Source organism: Crocodylus siamensis, chromosome 3, assembly GCF_052110815.1.
Source record: "Crocodylus siamensis isolate JL-2025a chromosome 3, ASM5211081v1, whole genome shotgun sequence".
Lineage (NCBI taxonomy): Eukaryota > Metazoa > Chordata > Crocodylia > Crocodylidae > Crocodylus > Crocodylus siamensis.
In genome coordinates this window covers 213069676-213087640 of record NC_143397.1, presented here as the reverse complement: position 1 = coordinate 213087640, position 17965 = coordinate 213069676, and the positions used below count along the sequence as shown (strand labels likewise).

At 36.4% G+C, this 17965-nt stretch overlaps 1 protein-coding gene across 1 annotated transcript in view; it reads left to right on the top strand.

Annotated features, from left to right (window-relative positions):
* Positions 1-17965, top strand: part of MMP16 (matrix metallopeptidase 16) — a 294816-nt gene that overhangs the window by 239391 nt on the left and 37460 nt on the right. Inside the window, exon 7 of the mRNA XM_090040277.1 lies at positions 15785-15923. Coding sequence (XP_089896403.1) covers positions 15785-15923 — 139 coding nt within the window. The remainder of the gene's footprint in view (positions 1-15784; positions 15924-17965) is intronic.

Sequence of the window (17965 nt, the reverse complement as noted above, 5' to 3'; positions counted from 1 at the left end):
TAATAATTGGACCTGCTTTTCAGAATTTTTTGGCTATTTTTTCTGTAATTCATTTAAGCATCCAGTATCCAGAGTTAGTGCGCAAAAGCGTGTTTATGCACAATGTAGTCAGTCAAATGCCTAATTTTGTATATGAGTAAATATCCAAATTGCATAGGGAATTTTGTTTTAAATGTAGGGCACTGATAATGTTAGCTCCCAATATTGGATGCCTGTTTTTGAAAATAGGCTTTGTAATATGCAATTTATTTAGCCAACTTTAAACACAGAACACCCAAAATATATCACATATCTCAAAATGTGTGTTCTGAAAAGTTTAAGTTTGTAATATCCTTTTATGTTGCTGATTCTAAAATGAAAAACCCTCTGAAACAATTGAACAAAGCATGTTGTCTTTTAGATGAGGCAGGTGTATGAACACTAAAGAATGATTTACAGAATCTTTTCTAAATATGAGTGGGTGTACTGAGAGCTTTGTTGAAGAACTACATATTTCTTGAATATGTTGTTTGTCTGAAGTTTTAGAATATTTTGTTTGTATTGTATCTGAAATCAGAGTGCCCTGGTAGAGGTATACATGAAACATGCATTTATGAATAGTAATACAATAGTAAATATCTTATTAGAATGGCTCATTTTTAATATAAATAAGCAAAATATAATATAAAGGCATCACATGATATCTCTCCAGTGGTTCAGAACTTAGTGTTATACATGTGAAATTTTGTCAAACCACGTGAAGTAGAATAGCCTTTTGTTTCTTGACTTTTTTAAAATTCTCAACACAGAAAATGCAAGCAAGGCTGAAAATTATTGGAAATGTCATGCATGAATAGTATGTATGGACAGATGTTTATTCCCCGTATTAAATTCTGCACATACAAAGTTTTAAAAGCATCTGTGTAGCAAGTCTTTCCTATTTTGATAATATTAATGTTTAACAAGTAGACTTAATTACTTTTAGGATAATTATTAGTGTACCTTTACAGAAACATGAAGAACAAAGGGGATAAAGATAAGGTTTCCTGGGGTAAGCTAGTATGCTATAGGAGAAGTTCTCTCCCTGTAAAAAGAAGCCAGGGTAGCATATGATAACAATGTGCTTGGACTAAAGCTGTATAACTCCCCTATCCAACCATTTAGTCCAGCAGTTTCTCTTTTGTTAGTGCTGAATTTTATTTCACACTTTAACTGAGTCTTCATGGTGTTTGCAGCTACTGAGGCTGTTTCCTATTTTGATGGGATGTATTCCTGAAGGGTGGTTCCAAAGAGGATGAAGCTAAACTGGCAGATAACAGAATGAGGAGCAATAAATAGCCTGAAGTTGCAGCAAGGGAAGTTTAGGTTAGATATTAGGGAAAAATTTCTCACTAGGACAGTGGTAAAGCACTGGAACAGGTTACCCAGAGAAGTGGTGGAATCTCCATCCTTGGTGGTGTTTAAGACTCAGCTAGACACAGCCTAGGCTGGGATGATCTAGTTAGGGAAAGTCCGGCTTTGAGCAAAGGATTGAATTACATGACCCCCCTGAGGTCCCCTCCAACCTTAATTTTCTATGTTTCCATGATTTCACTGGCATCTGTATCTGTTCAACATGATATGCAGTCTAGGCCACCATGCTCTTGGGAAGGAGTTTAAACAGAATGTTTTTTTCTCTTGTCAGTTACAGCTCATTTAGGAAAGAAGTTTAACAGACATGTGTGACCATAAAAATAGTAGGAAAAGGCTCTTATGTGCAACATAAAAAGCAATAGAAGGTATGAGAGCAGACATTTTTGGAAGAAGGCACATAAAATAGTTAATAGGCCCTTTGACTCCCCTGTGGTTACATATCCACACATTTCCAAAAGACTCACCCTAGGACTGAAATGCTCTGGAACTAAAGCACCGGACTTGATACTGCAGCAGCTCCTACAGATTTGCCCAGATTGCGTGTGTTGGAGTGGTTTGAGATGGTTTCAGTGGGACTGAACTGCTACCTATATGACATAAAAAGTAGTTATGCTTTGTTGAACTCCAGTGAGCCTTTAATATTTCTACCTCTTTGTTCTAATGATTGTCCTATCTTTTTCTTAAATCTGAATACTGCTGAAGACCAAGAGTTAATGCATCTTTCATGTGAAGAAGCTACTTCTGAGAGTAACACAGGAAAGTATTTAGTGACAGGGCTGGGGGAAAAGAAATGATAAGGGTGAAGTAGTGAAGTAGAGAAAAGAATCCAGAGGCAGGAGGAGCAGTACGAAATAACCAAGAAAATGAAGGTAACAGAAGCAGAAGTGAGAGAAGAGATGATGAGAAGAGAAGAGGGGATGCAGAAAAGAGATGGCAGAGATAGAGAACACAGAGCTTGGCAAGAAAATGAGAGAGAAAAGAAAGCATATAGGAAAAAGGAGGGCACAGAACAGAGATAAGATATTGCTCTCGGTAAAAAAAAAATCCAAATTTTAATGACAAAAATAAGAGCTATGGCACAATAAAAAATTAAAGGAGAGAAGAAACCAAATAGGGAGAGAAAAAGAAAATGAAAGGGTTATAAAAGAAGGTGGAATTGCGTGTTTAGATCTAATGTCATATGTCACTAGAAATAGGGAAAACTGAAATGTGTAGGTATTTTGTTGCAATTCCTATGTTTTTTAAATCAGCAAAGGTTTCTGAGGGATTGCTAACATTTTGCTTAATGGAGAGTACTTAGGAACTTGATGTAGTGTATAAAGAAGGCTCTTTTGCTGCACTTTCAGCAATGCTTTCTTCTCTTTCATCTTTGTCATCACAGCTTACAAAACAGAATCAGCTATACAGGCTTTGGATAAAGAAGACTGTGCATTATAGCTACGCCTCATTCAGAGCTCATAAAATATATGTACACAACAGATTAAAATGAAAAGGAGGTTTTTTTGTACTTATAGAGAAACAGGCAGACAAAGCATAGATAGATTATTACATTCCTTTAACAAAGAGCTTCACTTACTTAGATTTTCCCTAATCTTTGAGCTCCTGCTTTCCTGATCTCAGATGCTCATGTTTAAACCTCATGGCTTTGCACTTGCTCTCAAGAATCCCATGTGTGTTCCACTTAGGCCGTGAGAAAGTATTTTCCATTTACCTCAGATGTGCTAAGGAGGCTGTGTTGTCTTCTGGTGGGGGTAGAGAACAAGAAGCCAAGAAGGCACTGGCATTTAATGAAAAATGAGATGTGTTTTGGCCTTGGAAAAGTCATTTGATATCCCTGTGCATCAGGCAGGTCATGCAGAAAAACAGACAAAAGAATGGACCTTGCTGAAACTTATATGCTGCTCCTGAACAGAGCTTTCCTAGATAAAATCACTTAACAAGAGGGTATTAGTCCCAATCATCTCTTAATATATAACAATAGTAACTCCTCTGCCTAATAGGAATGAGTGAGCCTGTAATAAATAATGCACATTGTATGTTAACATTTGCAAGAGTGCTTTAGCAACTGATCAACTTCCAATGCTGAATGGTCACTTTAAGGCATGTAATATGGAAATCAGTTCAGTGTTTGTGAGAGTTTATGGCAGATTTCTGGCTGTTGCATTTGCATCCTTCCTTTTTTCTTTGAAAGAATTCAGAGCTTAAACCACAGAGTTTAAAGATCTGAGTCTGATGATAATGAAAGGTGCTATGCTTTTTCTGAGAGGTGAAGAGTGTCCTGACTTCCTACATCACATTTCGGAGCTGTTCATATCTAGTCTACACTGATTACTGTTGTCTGAAGCCCCTTGAAAGAGCTGCATTGCTTTAGAGGATTCAGATAAATAATGAGCAACCAGTAGTAAATTTGTTTGCTAATGGATGGACACTAGTACTATGGTATGTATATAAACCTTTCCTGTTCCTAATGTATATCATCCTAATGTTAAAGCCTTTTAAATAATGTACAAATGTGATGTATTCTTAAGTGTAATTGTTTCATAAACCAGTCTAAAGTTAAATACATCCATATTGTCATATGTGTCTTGTATCATAAAGTGGAATCTATACTTGATCTCACTGAAATTAATTGACTTCTTGATCTTGATCCCAGAAGTAGGAGCAAACATTGAGTTTTGGTATTAATTAAAGGAAAACACTAGACAAACCCTGAAATCTTAAAATAACTGAATTGTGTCATTCTGTCTTATACATTTAAGTCCCTTAGGTTGTTATTGTCTTCACTTCCATAAATATTATTTTGTCAAATAGTTGTTTCCAGTTGCCTGGGTATAGTGAACGTTCACAACATGGAAAGTGTAAAATAGATGTTATCAAAAGAGGTGGCTGAAAAATGTGAGGTGATTAAGAATGCAGCATTAACACACAGTACTATAATGTACTACTAACTGGCTAAATTCCAGTTAACTGCAGAGAAAACAGGATCATGGCTGTAAGGAGGAAAATGACAGAATAAATTTTTCATGACCCCTAACAAACCATCAATTTACCTCTACCTAAACTATATTAATAGCTACAGAGGCAATCAGTAATCTCATAGTGATGCTAAATGTGGGGCTTAACTCTTTTTCAGTCCCAGGGGTTCCCTGAATGCACAGTCAGTGCAGAAGCTGTCTTCCAGAGACAACTTTATCCAAGCCTGGAGTCTTCAAGGGAAGGACATAGTTGAGTACATAATACAATGCAATAAGTTCATGCATAGAAGAGGACATGAAAAATTATATGTGCTTTTGCAATAACTGAAAAATTAAATAGGCAAAATGAAATTAGAACCTGATCAGGGTCAATTCTGTCTCAAAAAATAAAAATAAAAACAGAAAAAATGCCAGGGGTCTATTTAAAGTTACAAATAGTCAGTATCTCTTGCAACATTGTATACTTTAAATACCCTTTTAGACTTTGATTTAGTACCAGTTCAGATAGGATGCTTGCATTCCTATAAAAAAGGCCCTTTGCTACTCTGGATTTAATACACACGTAATACAACTATAATACAAAATATAATTAATTTACAATTGTAATAAGACCTTTCACCTTCCTACTGTTTCTCTTGTGTCTTACTCTATTGTGTCTATTAATAGTGAATTTTAATCATCTCTTTGCAGTCAGCACAAGGCCTTATCACTACTTATATGCAATTTAAGGTTTATTTTCAAGGATGAATTTTGTGCAGTGTACATAAAAAGGATTATTGTGGCCCAGGCATTGGGAACTGGTGTTAGTCTCCACTTGATGAAAAGCAGACCTTGAACAAAATTAGTGGTAAAATCACCTGCATCCTCACATTCCCTTGATGCTGCTGAATTCTTCTGTACTATCTTTTTTTGGAGCAAACAGCATTCAAGGGCAGGACAAGAGTGCTAAAAGTATGTATCAGTTCAACTACGGAAAAGGCCTAATGTCTTCATTTTTTCTTTGTTAAACCCAAGCTTTCAGTGGAACCGAAAGACCAATGAATGTGAGAGCATCTTTTTAGATCAGAGTCTTGATGATCATTTTGAGCCCCTTCCACTGAGTCAGCAGTGAGCTGATTTTATTTAATGTCTTGTTTGATGCACTTCCCCTCTCTGTCTGCTAACAGGTTGTGGGTTTTTTTCTTTTTTTTTTATTGGAAGCCATTAACTACAAAAGTTGCTAAAGGTTTTCTTTCTTCCTCCAAGTGCTCTGCACATTTTTAATGTGTTACATTTGGTAGTTTTCCTGTTATTAGTGGGTATAATTTGGAACTATGGTTCGGGCTGTGATACATAGTTGCAGAATTATACGTAGAGTTGATTAGGTATAAAAATAAAGGGCAGAGTTCTACAGATTTCACAGTACATTAATGTTTTACTGTTGGCAATAGTTATAGGTACAGAGGAGAAGGAGAAAATGATGTGCAGAAAACCAAAAAGTTCTATTATTTTTGCCCTTAGAACTCTATTAGATTTTTTTTTTTTATTACAGATGAATTGAAACATTGGCAAACTGTTTTTATTTCTCTTCACTATCAACACTGTTACATATCCCTAAAGGACTCTGAAGGACAGGTTAGGTCAGAATAAAGACCTAAACTGATATAAAATATTTATAACAATACAGATTAGAGAGTTTATTTCTAAAAGTGAGAAAGTACTGATTATTTTTTAGGTATTAGATGGAAGTAGTCAAAAAAGGAACATTGTTAGGATTAAATTTTTTTACAATGAGAATTTACAGAATCAAAGAATAAGAATTTGCAGTTAATGTGATTGCCAAGGGTATTTGAGTCATTGCTGTTGTTGCATATTCTAAGATTAGGAGGAAACGTTGGTAATTGGATACCATTATATGCAAACTGCTGGTTACACATTGACTTTTTAATTATGGACATTGTAATACACCACCTTTATTTCAAGGTTTCCAAATATGGTTTTTAAGAATGTTCAAAATGTTCATACATCTTACCATCGTACTCAATATATTAAAGAAGATACTGGAGTCTGTAGAGGCCCTATGATTATCCCAATTCAGGCAACAAGTCAATCACAAGGCTAAGAATAGAATCCTTTTCTACTGGTTCTTATTCTCTAGGCCTAAGCACTACACCACTTAGAACTGCATAAAGTTATCTAGTCCACCCTCTCCCAGCCTAATGGCATTTGTGTATCATGTCTTTGTTCAGTCTACTTCTAGGTAACTAGCAATAAGTTTCGCTTTCTTTCTTCCACACACAGCTCTGTAGGTTCTCTCTCTGCATCTTTTTTGGATATTTACCCTTACACACAATTTCAGTTTCCCATTCCTTATTGTCATCCTACAGCTTCTCATTTTCTTTGTTACTATTTTAGCCTTCTTAAACAGTTTCTTTCCTTCTTTAATGCTGATGCGTATCTAATTCTAACATAAATGTTTTATCAGTTTCTCCTTTTTCTTAAACTCTACTTTTGGCTAAATTTAATTTTACCTGATGTACCTGTCTTATATTTAATTATTAAATTAATGTTTTGATGCATTTGAACTACAAAGTGATGATGACCTGCAAACTTGGAGGAACATAGCTAACCATCACAATTTAGCTGGCTATAAAAAAGGCATTAAATGAAATTGCAAACTTAAAGGAAAAGACACCAACTTGTATGCATTGCACTGTATTTCTTTGTCCAGCTGGTAATTGGAATGGATGCAATAAATCATTTGTCCAAGCTGATATGCCAAGGTTGATGACATTTTGAGATAATAATAAAATTAGATGTACATTAAAATTGTATATCTTGGAAAACTAACAGTTTCAGAATGCATAATCAAATATATTTGCCAAGGAAGACAAAAATAGATTTGTCTAATATAATCAAATCCTAACTTGAACTTTATCACCTGCTGAGGAGATTGAAATTTCTTTTAAGTACAAGAGTGAATCTTTCAAATATGTGCATATCCTTTCAGGATTATGTCACTTTCCTACTCCTCTAATAGATAAATCATATTACAAAATTGCTTTAGTCATATTGTATAACATGTTCATCTATGCACGGACTGCAAAATTGCCAGTAATATAACTTTGTTTATGAATATGTTTAAATGAAAATGAGCTGAATCATTTGACTGTGTATCTTGAAGCTATTTCCAGCTGATGAATTAATCAGAGAAACACTTCCAACAATGGGAAAGAAATACTGCACTGAAAGTAATTGCTCATTTACAAGGAGTAGTCTACCTCCAAAAAATGTGCCATACAGGGTTGCCAGAGAGAAATTATAGATGCAGAGAAAACCACATGATTATCTTGGGAATTAGCAAGGTAAAATAATTACTGGGAAATTACTGGCAATTAGCAAGGGAAAAAAAAGGTAATATCTTGTTGTTTAAAAGTTGTCCAGAACTTGTCAGCACAGCTTCCCGATATTACATCCCTACCCATTGGTGGACGGGTTGTATATGCCAGGTCACAAATGAAAGAATGCTTAGAAGTTTTATATTCTCTCAGGGCAAAACCATTCTTAAGAAATACCTGCATCTGCATGTGTGTGTGTCAATATGTACATGCACACACAAATGTACACCTTCTTCCCACGTTGCGATCCATAACGGAGTAACTGTGATCTACTCCCACCATTCAACTTCAGAAATAAGGCACAGCCCCTGGAGAGTGCCCACAGCTAGCCTCTTGGGGCTTGCTTTGCTTTGGGGTTTGCCGGCATTAGCTTGGGATCTGACTGAACTGAGAAATAAATAAATAAATCTGAGGTTTAGAAACCATAAATGAATATGTATTTTGGCACAGCCCTTGTTGTTTAAGGTCAACAAGTGTAGATTAAATATAACTACCCTTTGAAGTGTTGCTAGAGGAGAAATTGTCACAATAAAATAAATACTTTTACCATACATCAGGGAGAACCACTGCGTGTAATTGCACTTTCTTTGTTTTTATTCTTAAAAATAAAAGAGACGCCTAGTTCAAAGCATTAGATTAGCATCAAGTCTACACCCCATGTCTTTAGTTCACATCCGTATGTTGATGCAAATGCAGCAATTTGAACAGAAAATTAAAGGCTTTCAATGTCATACTGTCAGAGTATTCTAGTAAATGACTGCCATTGGTGATTAAAGAAGAAATACCTGAAGAGGTAAAATTGGATTCAGGTTCTTAAACTTTGGTATGATGCACTAAGTATATGATTTACTGCTGCACTAAGTGTTCTGTTCTGAGGGCAGTTGTCAGTAAGATTGATTAGATAGCTTCACAACAGCAATGTATAGGTAGAATGGTTTTCCTAGTGCAAAACCCTTAGTCTGATAGTTGTAAACTCTCATCATATGAGCTATATGAATAAGGAGATGGTTCTGCTTGCTTTGATTTTGAAAAATCAAAGTTTGCCCATGAGACAGTCCCTTCCAGAGTGCTTTTTTTCAGGCAAGAAAAGGTTTTTTCAGAGTCCTTAAACTTAAGCTTTGATCATTTCAGAAGGAAAAGAGTAAGTAAAGCTTCTTTTCCCATTATGATTTATCACCTGAACTGCACGGACATATTTTTTTTTCTTTTAACCACACAGATTTACTGTGCGCTTTAAAAAGGAAACTTAAGTCACACAATGCAGTGCAACTTGATATTTTCTATTGTATTTCATGTTAGCAACATCTACATAATTTATTAATAAATAACAGGAAAGGCAAAGATATTAAGAGAGACAAAGACATTATCTAGCTATTCTGCTAATATAAATTGGTGTAGCATTCTCTGAGTCACTGAAGTCAGTTAAGCAATGCTGATATAACCAGTGGAGGATTTAATTCAGTGTGCTTTCATTTATGATTGAAAATGGATGTATACTTAAAGGAGAGGTCTACACAGGTACTTAGGGTTGACTCTTGATGTCAGCTTTAATCAGCTGAAGCCACATGAGCCAACCTTCCCCTTCTAATGTTATATCTTTCAGCTGGCATCAAAACCAACTGCTTTTTTATGAAGTGGAGCTCTTCTACAAATCAGTTTGTAGACTATTTGTCTCTTCCTGTTGGTTTGTCTCCGTGGACAATAGACAAAGGAAGCGGGGTGACAGAGAGCTCAAAGTAAGGAACAAAGACTTATGGGTTTGCTGGCAATAGACTTAAGTCCTGAAGCACCCATGTGAATTCTTAATGCTTAGCTTACAGTGGTGGGCTAAGTGACATAACCAATCTCAGACCCTAAGGTTTAGCAAAACTGGGATGGCACTGGGCTGTCACTGGAATTCAAGCTAAGGAGGTCATGGTATAGGTGGTCAACAGGTTTTGGGGTTAGGGCATCTTTAAGGTCAACCATAACTATTAATGTGGACAGACATGGAGGTAAAAACTCAGAAAGTTGTTCCAAATAGTAGACCCTTCAGGGCAGATGACATTTCTAGTAATGGACAGATGCAGCTAGGGACAAAAAGGAGTCTGGTGCTGCTCTTAAACGAGCAGATGGTGTGGGGAGTTAGTGGAGGGAGGAGGAAGAGTGGGAGCGGAGAGAGAAGGGACAGTGAAATAAGTCTGCAAAGTGGTTTGAAGAACATGAAGGAAAAAATTAATTGGATCTTGAAATGAAATTCCTTGTACTAATCAGAATAAAGAAAAAGAGGTGCAGAGAGAGCCTGATACTAATCAATAGAAAGTTAATAATGTCATACACTTTTATGTCTAATGTATGATAACAAGGTCGGGTGACGCTTAGAGACTAACTTTTTCAGAGAAACATAAGCTTTTGTCAGCAACAGCCTACTTTATCAGAAGATATGAATGGACTTGCAGAGATCAGCAGTGGTACTGAATAGACTGGAAACAAGTAATTTATTTAAATAGGAATTGGAATTGGAGGAGGGGGCACTGATGAGAAGTCCTGCCTAATCCTTTGTTTTCCTAGGTGCTTCTCTCTACTTAATGCATGGTGGTTGACTGATTTAAAATCAAGAGTCTAAAGATAGACGCCTATGGCCGTGTCCACATGAGTGTGAACATTTGGTTCCCTGGGGACAATGAGCAGCGGCACACCTTGTGCAGCTGCTAGCTGTCCCAGGGGAATGCCTGTGCCACGTGCCTTCTGGCTCATGGCAAATTACCCCAGTTGGGGCCAAGTGGGGTAGGGGAAGCTGGGGCCAGCACTGTCCTGGTGCCAACAGCCATACATAGGGTCCTGGGGGCCTCCCGGGACTGCAGCAGCAGTGATCCTGCAACTTGGAACCTGGCCAGCAGCCGGAGCATGGCTGCAGACTTACCTGCAGTACTACATACCACATAGCTGCACTTACCTGGACATGGCCCATGAATGTAACTTGGTATAAATCATAAACATATACACATTCAAAGTTGTAAATACTTTAGGCAAATATTAAAATACTTTAATAGATTCAAAGACATTAGGGCTGGAAGGGACCTCAGAAGATCGTCGAGTTTCATTAGCAAAATGAAAAGGCCTTTACTAAATTCAGCTCCCTGTATTTGAACTATAACTCAATATGAAATCCATAGCAGAAACATAGTAAGGAAGATAATTTTTGAGCTCTGAAAGAAATATCAGGATGAGAATGGTACTCTTGGTGCAAGATGAGAGTAACGCTTACTGAAGCTGTAGTATATTGCTTCATTAGTTTGGCAAACAGTTCTGTACTGTGGAATTCATGTAGGCCAGGAATTCACTAGTCCTTTCATCAGCAGACACAGGTCCCAATTCATTGCTTGTATAATTGCATTTATTATTGTTGTATTATACTGGAAATGACCTTGGCCCACAATACCATAATGCAATCCAGTAGTTAGCACAAAATTAGAAAAAAAATATTTTTGAAAGCCCACTTATATATTTACAAGTTGGGCAAGTATTGAATAGAGTGATGTGTATTCAGCCTTTGAAGTGGGGTTAGGAAAAAGAATGAATTGTAGTTTACCAAAGAAGAATCTCAAAGTTAGGAATAAAAACTTTCTTAAGATATTTATAAGCTATGTTTAATAAATTTACCTTTATGGAAAGTAATTTTGGACACCTGATCAGATTATGAGTGTGTCTCTGAATTGGTGCAATGCTCTTTATTTTCTACTCAAAATGTGTTACGTTGTGTGGAAGGAATTGCTTTAATGCTTTTGAACCTAGGTATCAAGTTAATAAGATATGAGCTCAAAACAAAGGTATCAAGAGTAACTTTTAGGTAGGGAGGGGAGATGGGGAGTTAAGTATACTGGTCCAAGGTAATGAAGTTATGCTAACAAGCACAAGTCTTCCCTGCCATGGCAAGGAATTATTTATCTCCCCAGGCTGAATTCAGAAAGTCACCCAGGAATTGGACTATTACTTACACTGTTCATTGGATGCCAGTGGGGATTTTGTGACCCATTCCCTTCCTAGCAGAAGCAAGTGCTCAACTGGGCAGAGAGCTATTACACTTGACATGTTGACCACAGCCTACAAAGATCCATGGGAAATCATATTTTATTACGTTTGTCACTTACTAGCTGGAAAGTGGTGATGATTGAGACTCTTCAGTTGTCTGAATTTTCTCTTTGTGTATTTGTATCATGAAATAGAATGTTGTCTCTGGTATTATTACAATGAGTTTTAGCAAAATTACTACATCATAATAGTAGTCAGATCTTTTACTATTGTTTTGGGGAAGTATTTTTTCTCCTTTTTATGACTACAGAAATTTATAGCAATAGTTAAAGTGCAAAGTCAATAAACCTTATTTTCACCTGTTACCATTATGTGAGTTTGTGACTGAATTTCTTCATGCTCAATTTTTAAAAATCTCTTAAAATGAAAATAGAGTCAGAATGTTATAAATTCCATCTTTTGACAGTTTGACATTGTGTCTTTTAAGTCTAATCAAAAGGAGATTGTTACTGTTATTAGAACTACACATATAGCCCTCCTGAAAATGCTTGAATGAGATTTACAAGGTTTGCTCTAACGTCCTCTCTGAAAATCTAGATTTATTAGCTACACTAACATTTTAGAAGCTTTGCCTATCAGAGGGGTTTCAAAACTTTGCCAAATCTGAGGATCACTTTGAGAAGCAAGCTTGAGCCCGTTAGTTAGTCCCAGTTCAGGAAAGTATGTTTTTAAGTTCATCCCTGTTCACCAAAGTTTTTGAATACCTGTTCACAACCTCACTTACCCTAGACTATAGGGATAGTAAGCAGTCTACCACAAAATGATGGTGTGATGTGCCACCTATTACCCCACAGTTCTCCCCTCCATTGCAGTCTTTTGCTCATCCAAGCCTTGTGTTTCCCTCGCTGCAGAGGGGTTGGAAATCTGCAAGAGCAAGCTCAAGCAGCTGATGTTCAGCTCTGTGGGGCAAACACTTCTGGTCCGCAGCTATAGCTGGGTCACAAGCTCCAGCGGACACTAGCAAAAGGATACCAACCCTTTCTCTAGATGTGTGATGCTGTTGTGAAGCTATCTAATTTTACTTAAAGTTAATGGGCCAGTTTTTGGAAGACCTATTAGAACCTGGATAAGTCCTTTAGCACACAAAATATATTTTTTAGATTTGGTTTTGCAACAATATTCATGTGTATAACGTAAACTATACTATTCCTGGGAAAATAGACAAGATAGGGAAATTCCATCCCAATGAAGACAGCAGTAGATATATATAAATTGCGAATTATTGCAGCTTGCTGCTTATTTTGTTTTTTGTTTAATAACTGATCCCTGATACTCTGTCTATGTTTGAGGGTTTTATAGAAAATCTGAGGATGACAAAGAGCCATTTGGCCCACTGAGACTTATCATTACATCATTTTTTCCCAGAACAGCACCTAGCCATTCTTAGATTGATTATACCTCAAATACCTTGCCTGCAAACCCATTCCAAGGATTTATTACTGTTGGAAAATGCTTTCTAATGTCTGTTTTGAGAATATTTTTCCTCTTAACTTTTACTTCCCATAAGGTCTCTTGTCTCGTGTATGTGCTATGATTAAAAAAAATTCACCGAAGATGACATACTCTGTGGTAGCTTTCGGAACATGTGCTAAATCCTTGTTTCTCAGTCTTTCTAGATCCTTGTTATTCTATGTTATCATTTGATTTTTTTCCCTTTGCCTTTTCTTAACTGGAATTTAGACAGTTCATCCTAAAAATTGATTTGCTGGCCTTCCTTAAGAGCTGTAATATATTTTATAGTAGAAAGTGGATGAGGCCAAAAATAGTAGTCTAATCAGACTATTATACTGCAGCTATAATGTATAATCATGTTGCACTAGCAGCCCCAAAAGCCAGACATGAGCAGAAAAAGATATTTTCTTAATAGTACCATTTTCATCCAGTTATAAATTTCAGAACCAAACCCTTCAGAATGACTAATCTATTTGAGTAGTTTTTACTAGGTTAACTTCCTCACAGTAGATCTGGGATGGGAATATTTCTTTCTACTATAGATATGCAATACTGTTATTTTCTACGCCAGTCTGGATAGATATACTGCTTGAAAAATGAACAATTAAAGAAGATTGCGAATTCTACTTGAGAAGAATGATTAATACAGCTCTCCATAAGCCTACCCTAGCAAAAATATTAATCTGTTCTCAGAGCTGTGCCAGTTCCCACAAGACCGCAGATATCGTTTTCTTGATAGGCTGACCTATGCAGAAGGAAGGTTAGGCTACCATTTTAGCCTTCTGTTACAGAGATCTGAGATGATGCTATTTTTCCTTTCTTTTGGCTCTCATCCCTTGTAATATTCATTCTTTATTACTCCATATGTAATTTGTATTTGCTTGTGAAAAGAAAAGAAAGGAGTTAACTATACGTATCAGACATTCGGCATAGCATTTTGCATAGAAATTGTCTGAACTGAAGGACCTTGGTCTATAGTGAAGAAATTAAGTATCCGTTACATATGAAGGGAACATTTACTTCATCAGCCCCTGCTCTTCCCTTCCACCATGTCATATATGAAATAGTTGCACTTAAGGGCAGATTTGGCTTTCCAACCTTAGCAACCATATCAAGGAAATGTTGCCCTACCCTCACCTAATTCCTCACATAATATATTCCTCCCACTTCCCAGTTAGGACAGTGTAACTATAGGCTCTGGCAAGCAGAGGCTAAGTTTAGCCTCTAGGGAAAGATGATATTGTGAATGGCAACATCATGCAAGAATGATGGATTTAAGGGTTGGTTCGTGCAATGGGTATCACTGATAAAGGCTGAAAGTGTTGGTGATATCATAGTCTGCATACAACACTTGGTCATATTTGTGCAGTTCTTAGTGCAGTGTGTCAGTACCCACATTGCAAATCTACCATCATAGCTAGTGGCCTGGGTCTCATTAGCAAGAAATAGCTTCTTAACCAATGACTACAGAAAAGAAGTGAATCAGATTGTCAAATGAACTAATCCTCCCATACTTAGATGGGGGAGTCATTCCACTGATTTCTCTGAGCTTCAGATGGCTCGTGTCAGGACATAGTGTGTAAGGTTACAGTGCCAATCCCTACATTATTCCTGGTCTGCAGATAGAGCACCTTCCTGGATATCAGGAGATTTGCATTGTGTTGAATAAGATTAAACTGAAAGTTCATCAAGCATATAGGGAGGTTACTGTTCATCCTTCAGTCACTTAACTTAGCAAAGGATTTGGAAATAGTACAATAAAGAACTGAAGGCTGAATGTTGACATTGATTGTTGTTCAGTCTAGGCCTTCAAAAAGAAAACATTCAAGGGAAAGTATATTTAAACTAATATGGTAAGTTCTTCCTAAACAAATACCTGATGCAAGACTGATGATGTTAAATACCCCTAGAGCAGTGCATTTAACTAAAATGGGGTCATTTGGTGTGTACAGCTTTCTCTAAACATGGCAAACACAGGAAGTAGCTATTCAAAATCAAATTATTTCTTAGTACTGTTTCTCAATAGGCCTGAAAGCTGTTCTGAGTAAATCCATTGACACCCTTGAGTAATTCCATTACATTCTATGAAATAATACTGGAAATGTTAGTATGTTTCTAAGTAGAATATTGCCTTTTTTTGTTTAATACACATGCTCTCCTTTCCTTTGTTTTTAAGCAGAATAGATGTTTGTTACAGAAAAGTCAGGTAGATGCATGGAAAGAAGTAGTATCAATTTTCTGCCTCTCTGTGGATATGTCTAATATTTTGTTTTTAATTATTTTAACATATCACTGAATCACTATTGTAAGAAGCTTTTTTTTTGCTGTCATTTCCTGGCTGGGGTTATATTTATTTTATACTCATTTGGAGTTAATACAAATACACATAGACAAAGAAGAGAAGTTGTTGTCCCATACTAATATTCAATGTGTTTTCCCAGTCTCAAAAGTGAAAAGCAGCTCAACATATAGAGAGGCCTCAGAATATGCTAAAAGATTCATTTGTTTGGTTTTCAGGATCAGTGGTTTTGGCGTGTCAGAAACAATAGGGTAATGGATGGATATCCCATGCAGATCACCTATTTCTGGAGGGGACTGCCTCCAAGCATTGATGCAGTTTATGAAAACAGCGAGGGGAATTTTGTTTTCTTTAAAGGTAAGAAGAGCTAAAATCAAGGTAACACTTGAAAGCTTGCTGATACTATAAGTAAAAGCTTTCTGCTACATTCATAATATCACCTGTGACTTGTGAAAAACTCTGAATTTAGGGGATTGCTGGATGAGTGAACAGATAATGGTAAAATGCAAGCCTGCCACGTTTTTTGCTCATATTAGCTACCATTTCTGTTGCTTTTATATATATTTATATATATATATATATATATATAATTTTTTGTATTTGTAATTTTTCTCTGGTAAAGGTAAGGAAGTATCACTGACAGGAAGACAAAAATTAATTAAGAGTATGTTAAATCTTTCCTGACGTTCTATATGTGGATTAAAAATTGTGTGAATTAACAACATGTGAATGAGTAAAGCTGACCTTACACATTATGCTTAGACCATACTAAATCTGTGGAATATTTAAGTGGTGTTAAGGTTACAACATGTTGTGGACCGTCATATGGTAAGGGTTAGTTCTTGCCTGGATAGCTCTGGCTTGGCATTAGTGGGCTGGCGAGCAGGAGTGCAAGAAGCCAAGATACCTGGGTTTTATCTTTGCTCTGATGTAGATGGAGCAGTGCATCATGGGATGCTGGAGGACAGCAAATAGCTTATTTTATCTCCATAGAACAGGCTGAAGTTACCCTAAGAGGAGCTAGGTAACACAGCCCAGAGGTAACCCCTGCCTGAAGTGACATAACTTTGAACTGCTCAGAGGACACATAACATGAGTTAAAGAACTTTAGCTTGTGAACACTTGTGTTTAAAGTGTTCTTAGTATGGTCTAAGTAAGTATTTCCCAACATTTTCCAGCTGAGGGCATACTTATATTAATACAGATTTTCTGTGGCACACCTGTTAAGGCATTCCCCATCCTCATACCTGTTGTAGCTCATTGCCATGGCAAAGTTCCGTGGCACACCTGTTCATTTCTGATGGCACACTGTTATGCCATGGCACACTGGTTGGGAAACACTGGTCTAAGTGTAATGTGATTTTACCCTAAGGTTCCATGTGTTTTCCATAGTTTTGTCTTCATCTCTGGTATTACTAGAGACATTTGCATATTTTAAGTAGCATCTGTTCCCGCTGTATATATCTTACTGTGTGTCATATGTGCCATGTTACTGTAACAGATCATTTCCAGTGAATTGATGGAAATCATAACGTTTCTTATTTCAGGTGGGAAACGAATTGCTAACAGATAATCTATTTTCATGTAAATATGACTAGTAATTAAAAAAAAAGTATGATAAAGAATAAAACTAAGAAAATATGTTTTGTATACTGAATTGTTAAGCAGTATGTTTTTTTCCCAAGTTTTACTTCAGGCATCAGCTGTTCTTTAATTTTAAAATTATTAAATATGCATCTCATTTAGATTTAATCTGAAAATTGTACTTTATGTTAAAGAAATACCAGTTTAACATCAAAACTTGTTCAGTGGAAATGAAAGCCAATGTAAAATATGATTATTTATAAGGTAGGAATTGTCAAAGAAGAAGAATCCAAAATGACAATTAGGAATCCGGTTGTAAAGCTCAGAATTAAATATGTAGGTTGTGACTGATTCATTGGTCTGCTCTTTTTCATATCATTGGCTACTTACAGACATGGTAAAAAAAGGCAAAACAGCACTTTACCCTTAGCTATTAGATTAAAGCTCCAAAACCCCTGTTGAAGCATGCAAGCTCTGGGCAAGCTGAGTCAAACTGATGTGATTCCTCTTCTAGTCAAGCACTGTTTTGTTTTGGCTTTTTTTCCACATCTGTCAGTGCCCATTATGCCTATGAAAAACAGAAGAAACAGCTTCAAAGTAATACTGAGGTTGTTATTTCAAAAGTAGACCCACCTTTATAGTAGGAGCACTAGCATAATGCTGTATGTTGCGCTACCATGATGAAGAAACACTATATCCCAAACCGAAATATTACCGTGGAGTGCAAAGTGGCAAATATTAAATAGTATGCAGAAATACTGCACCCTGGCTAAATACAGATAATGATGATGAATATTTTGTTCAGTTAATAAAAA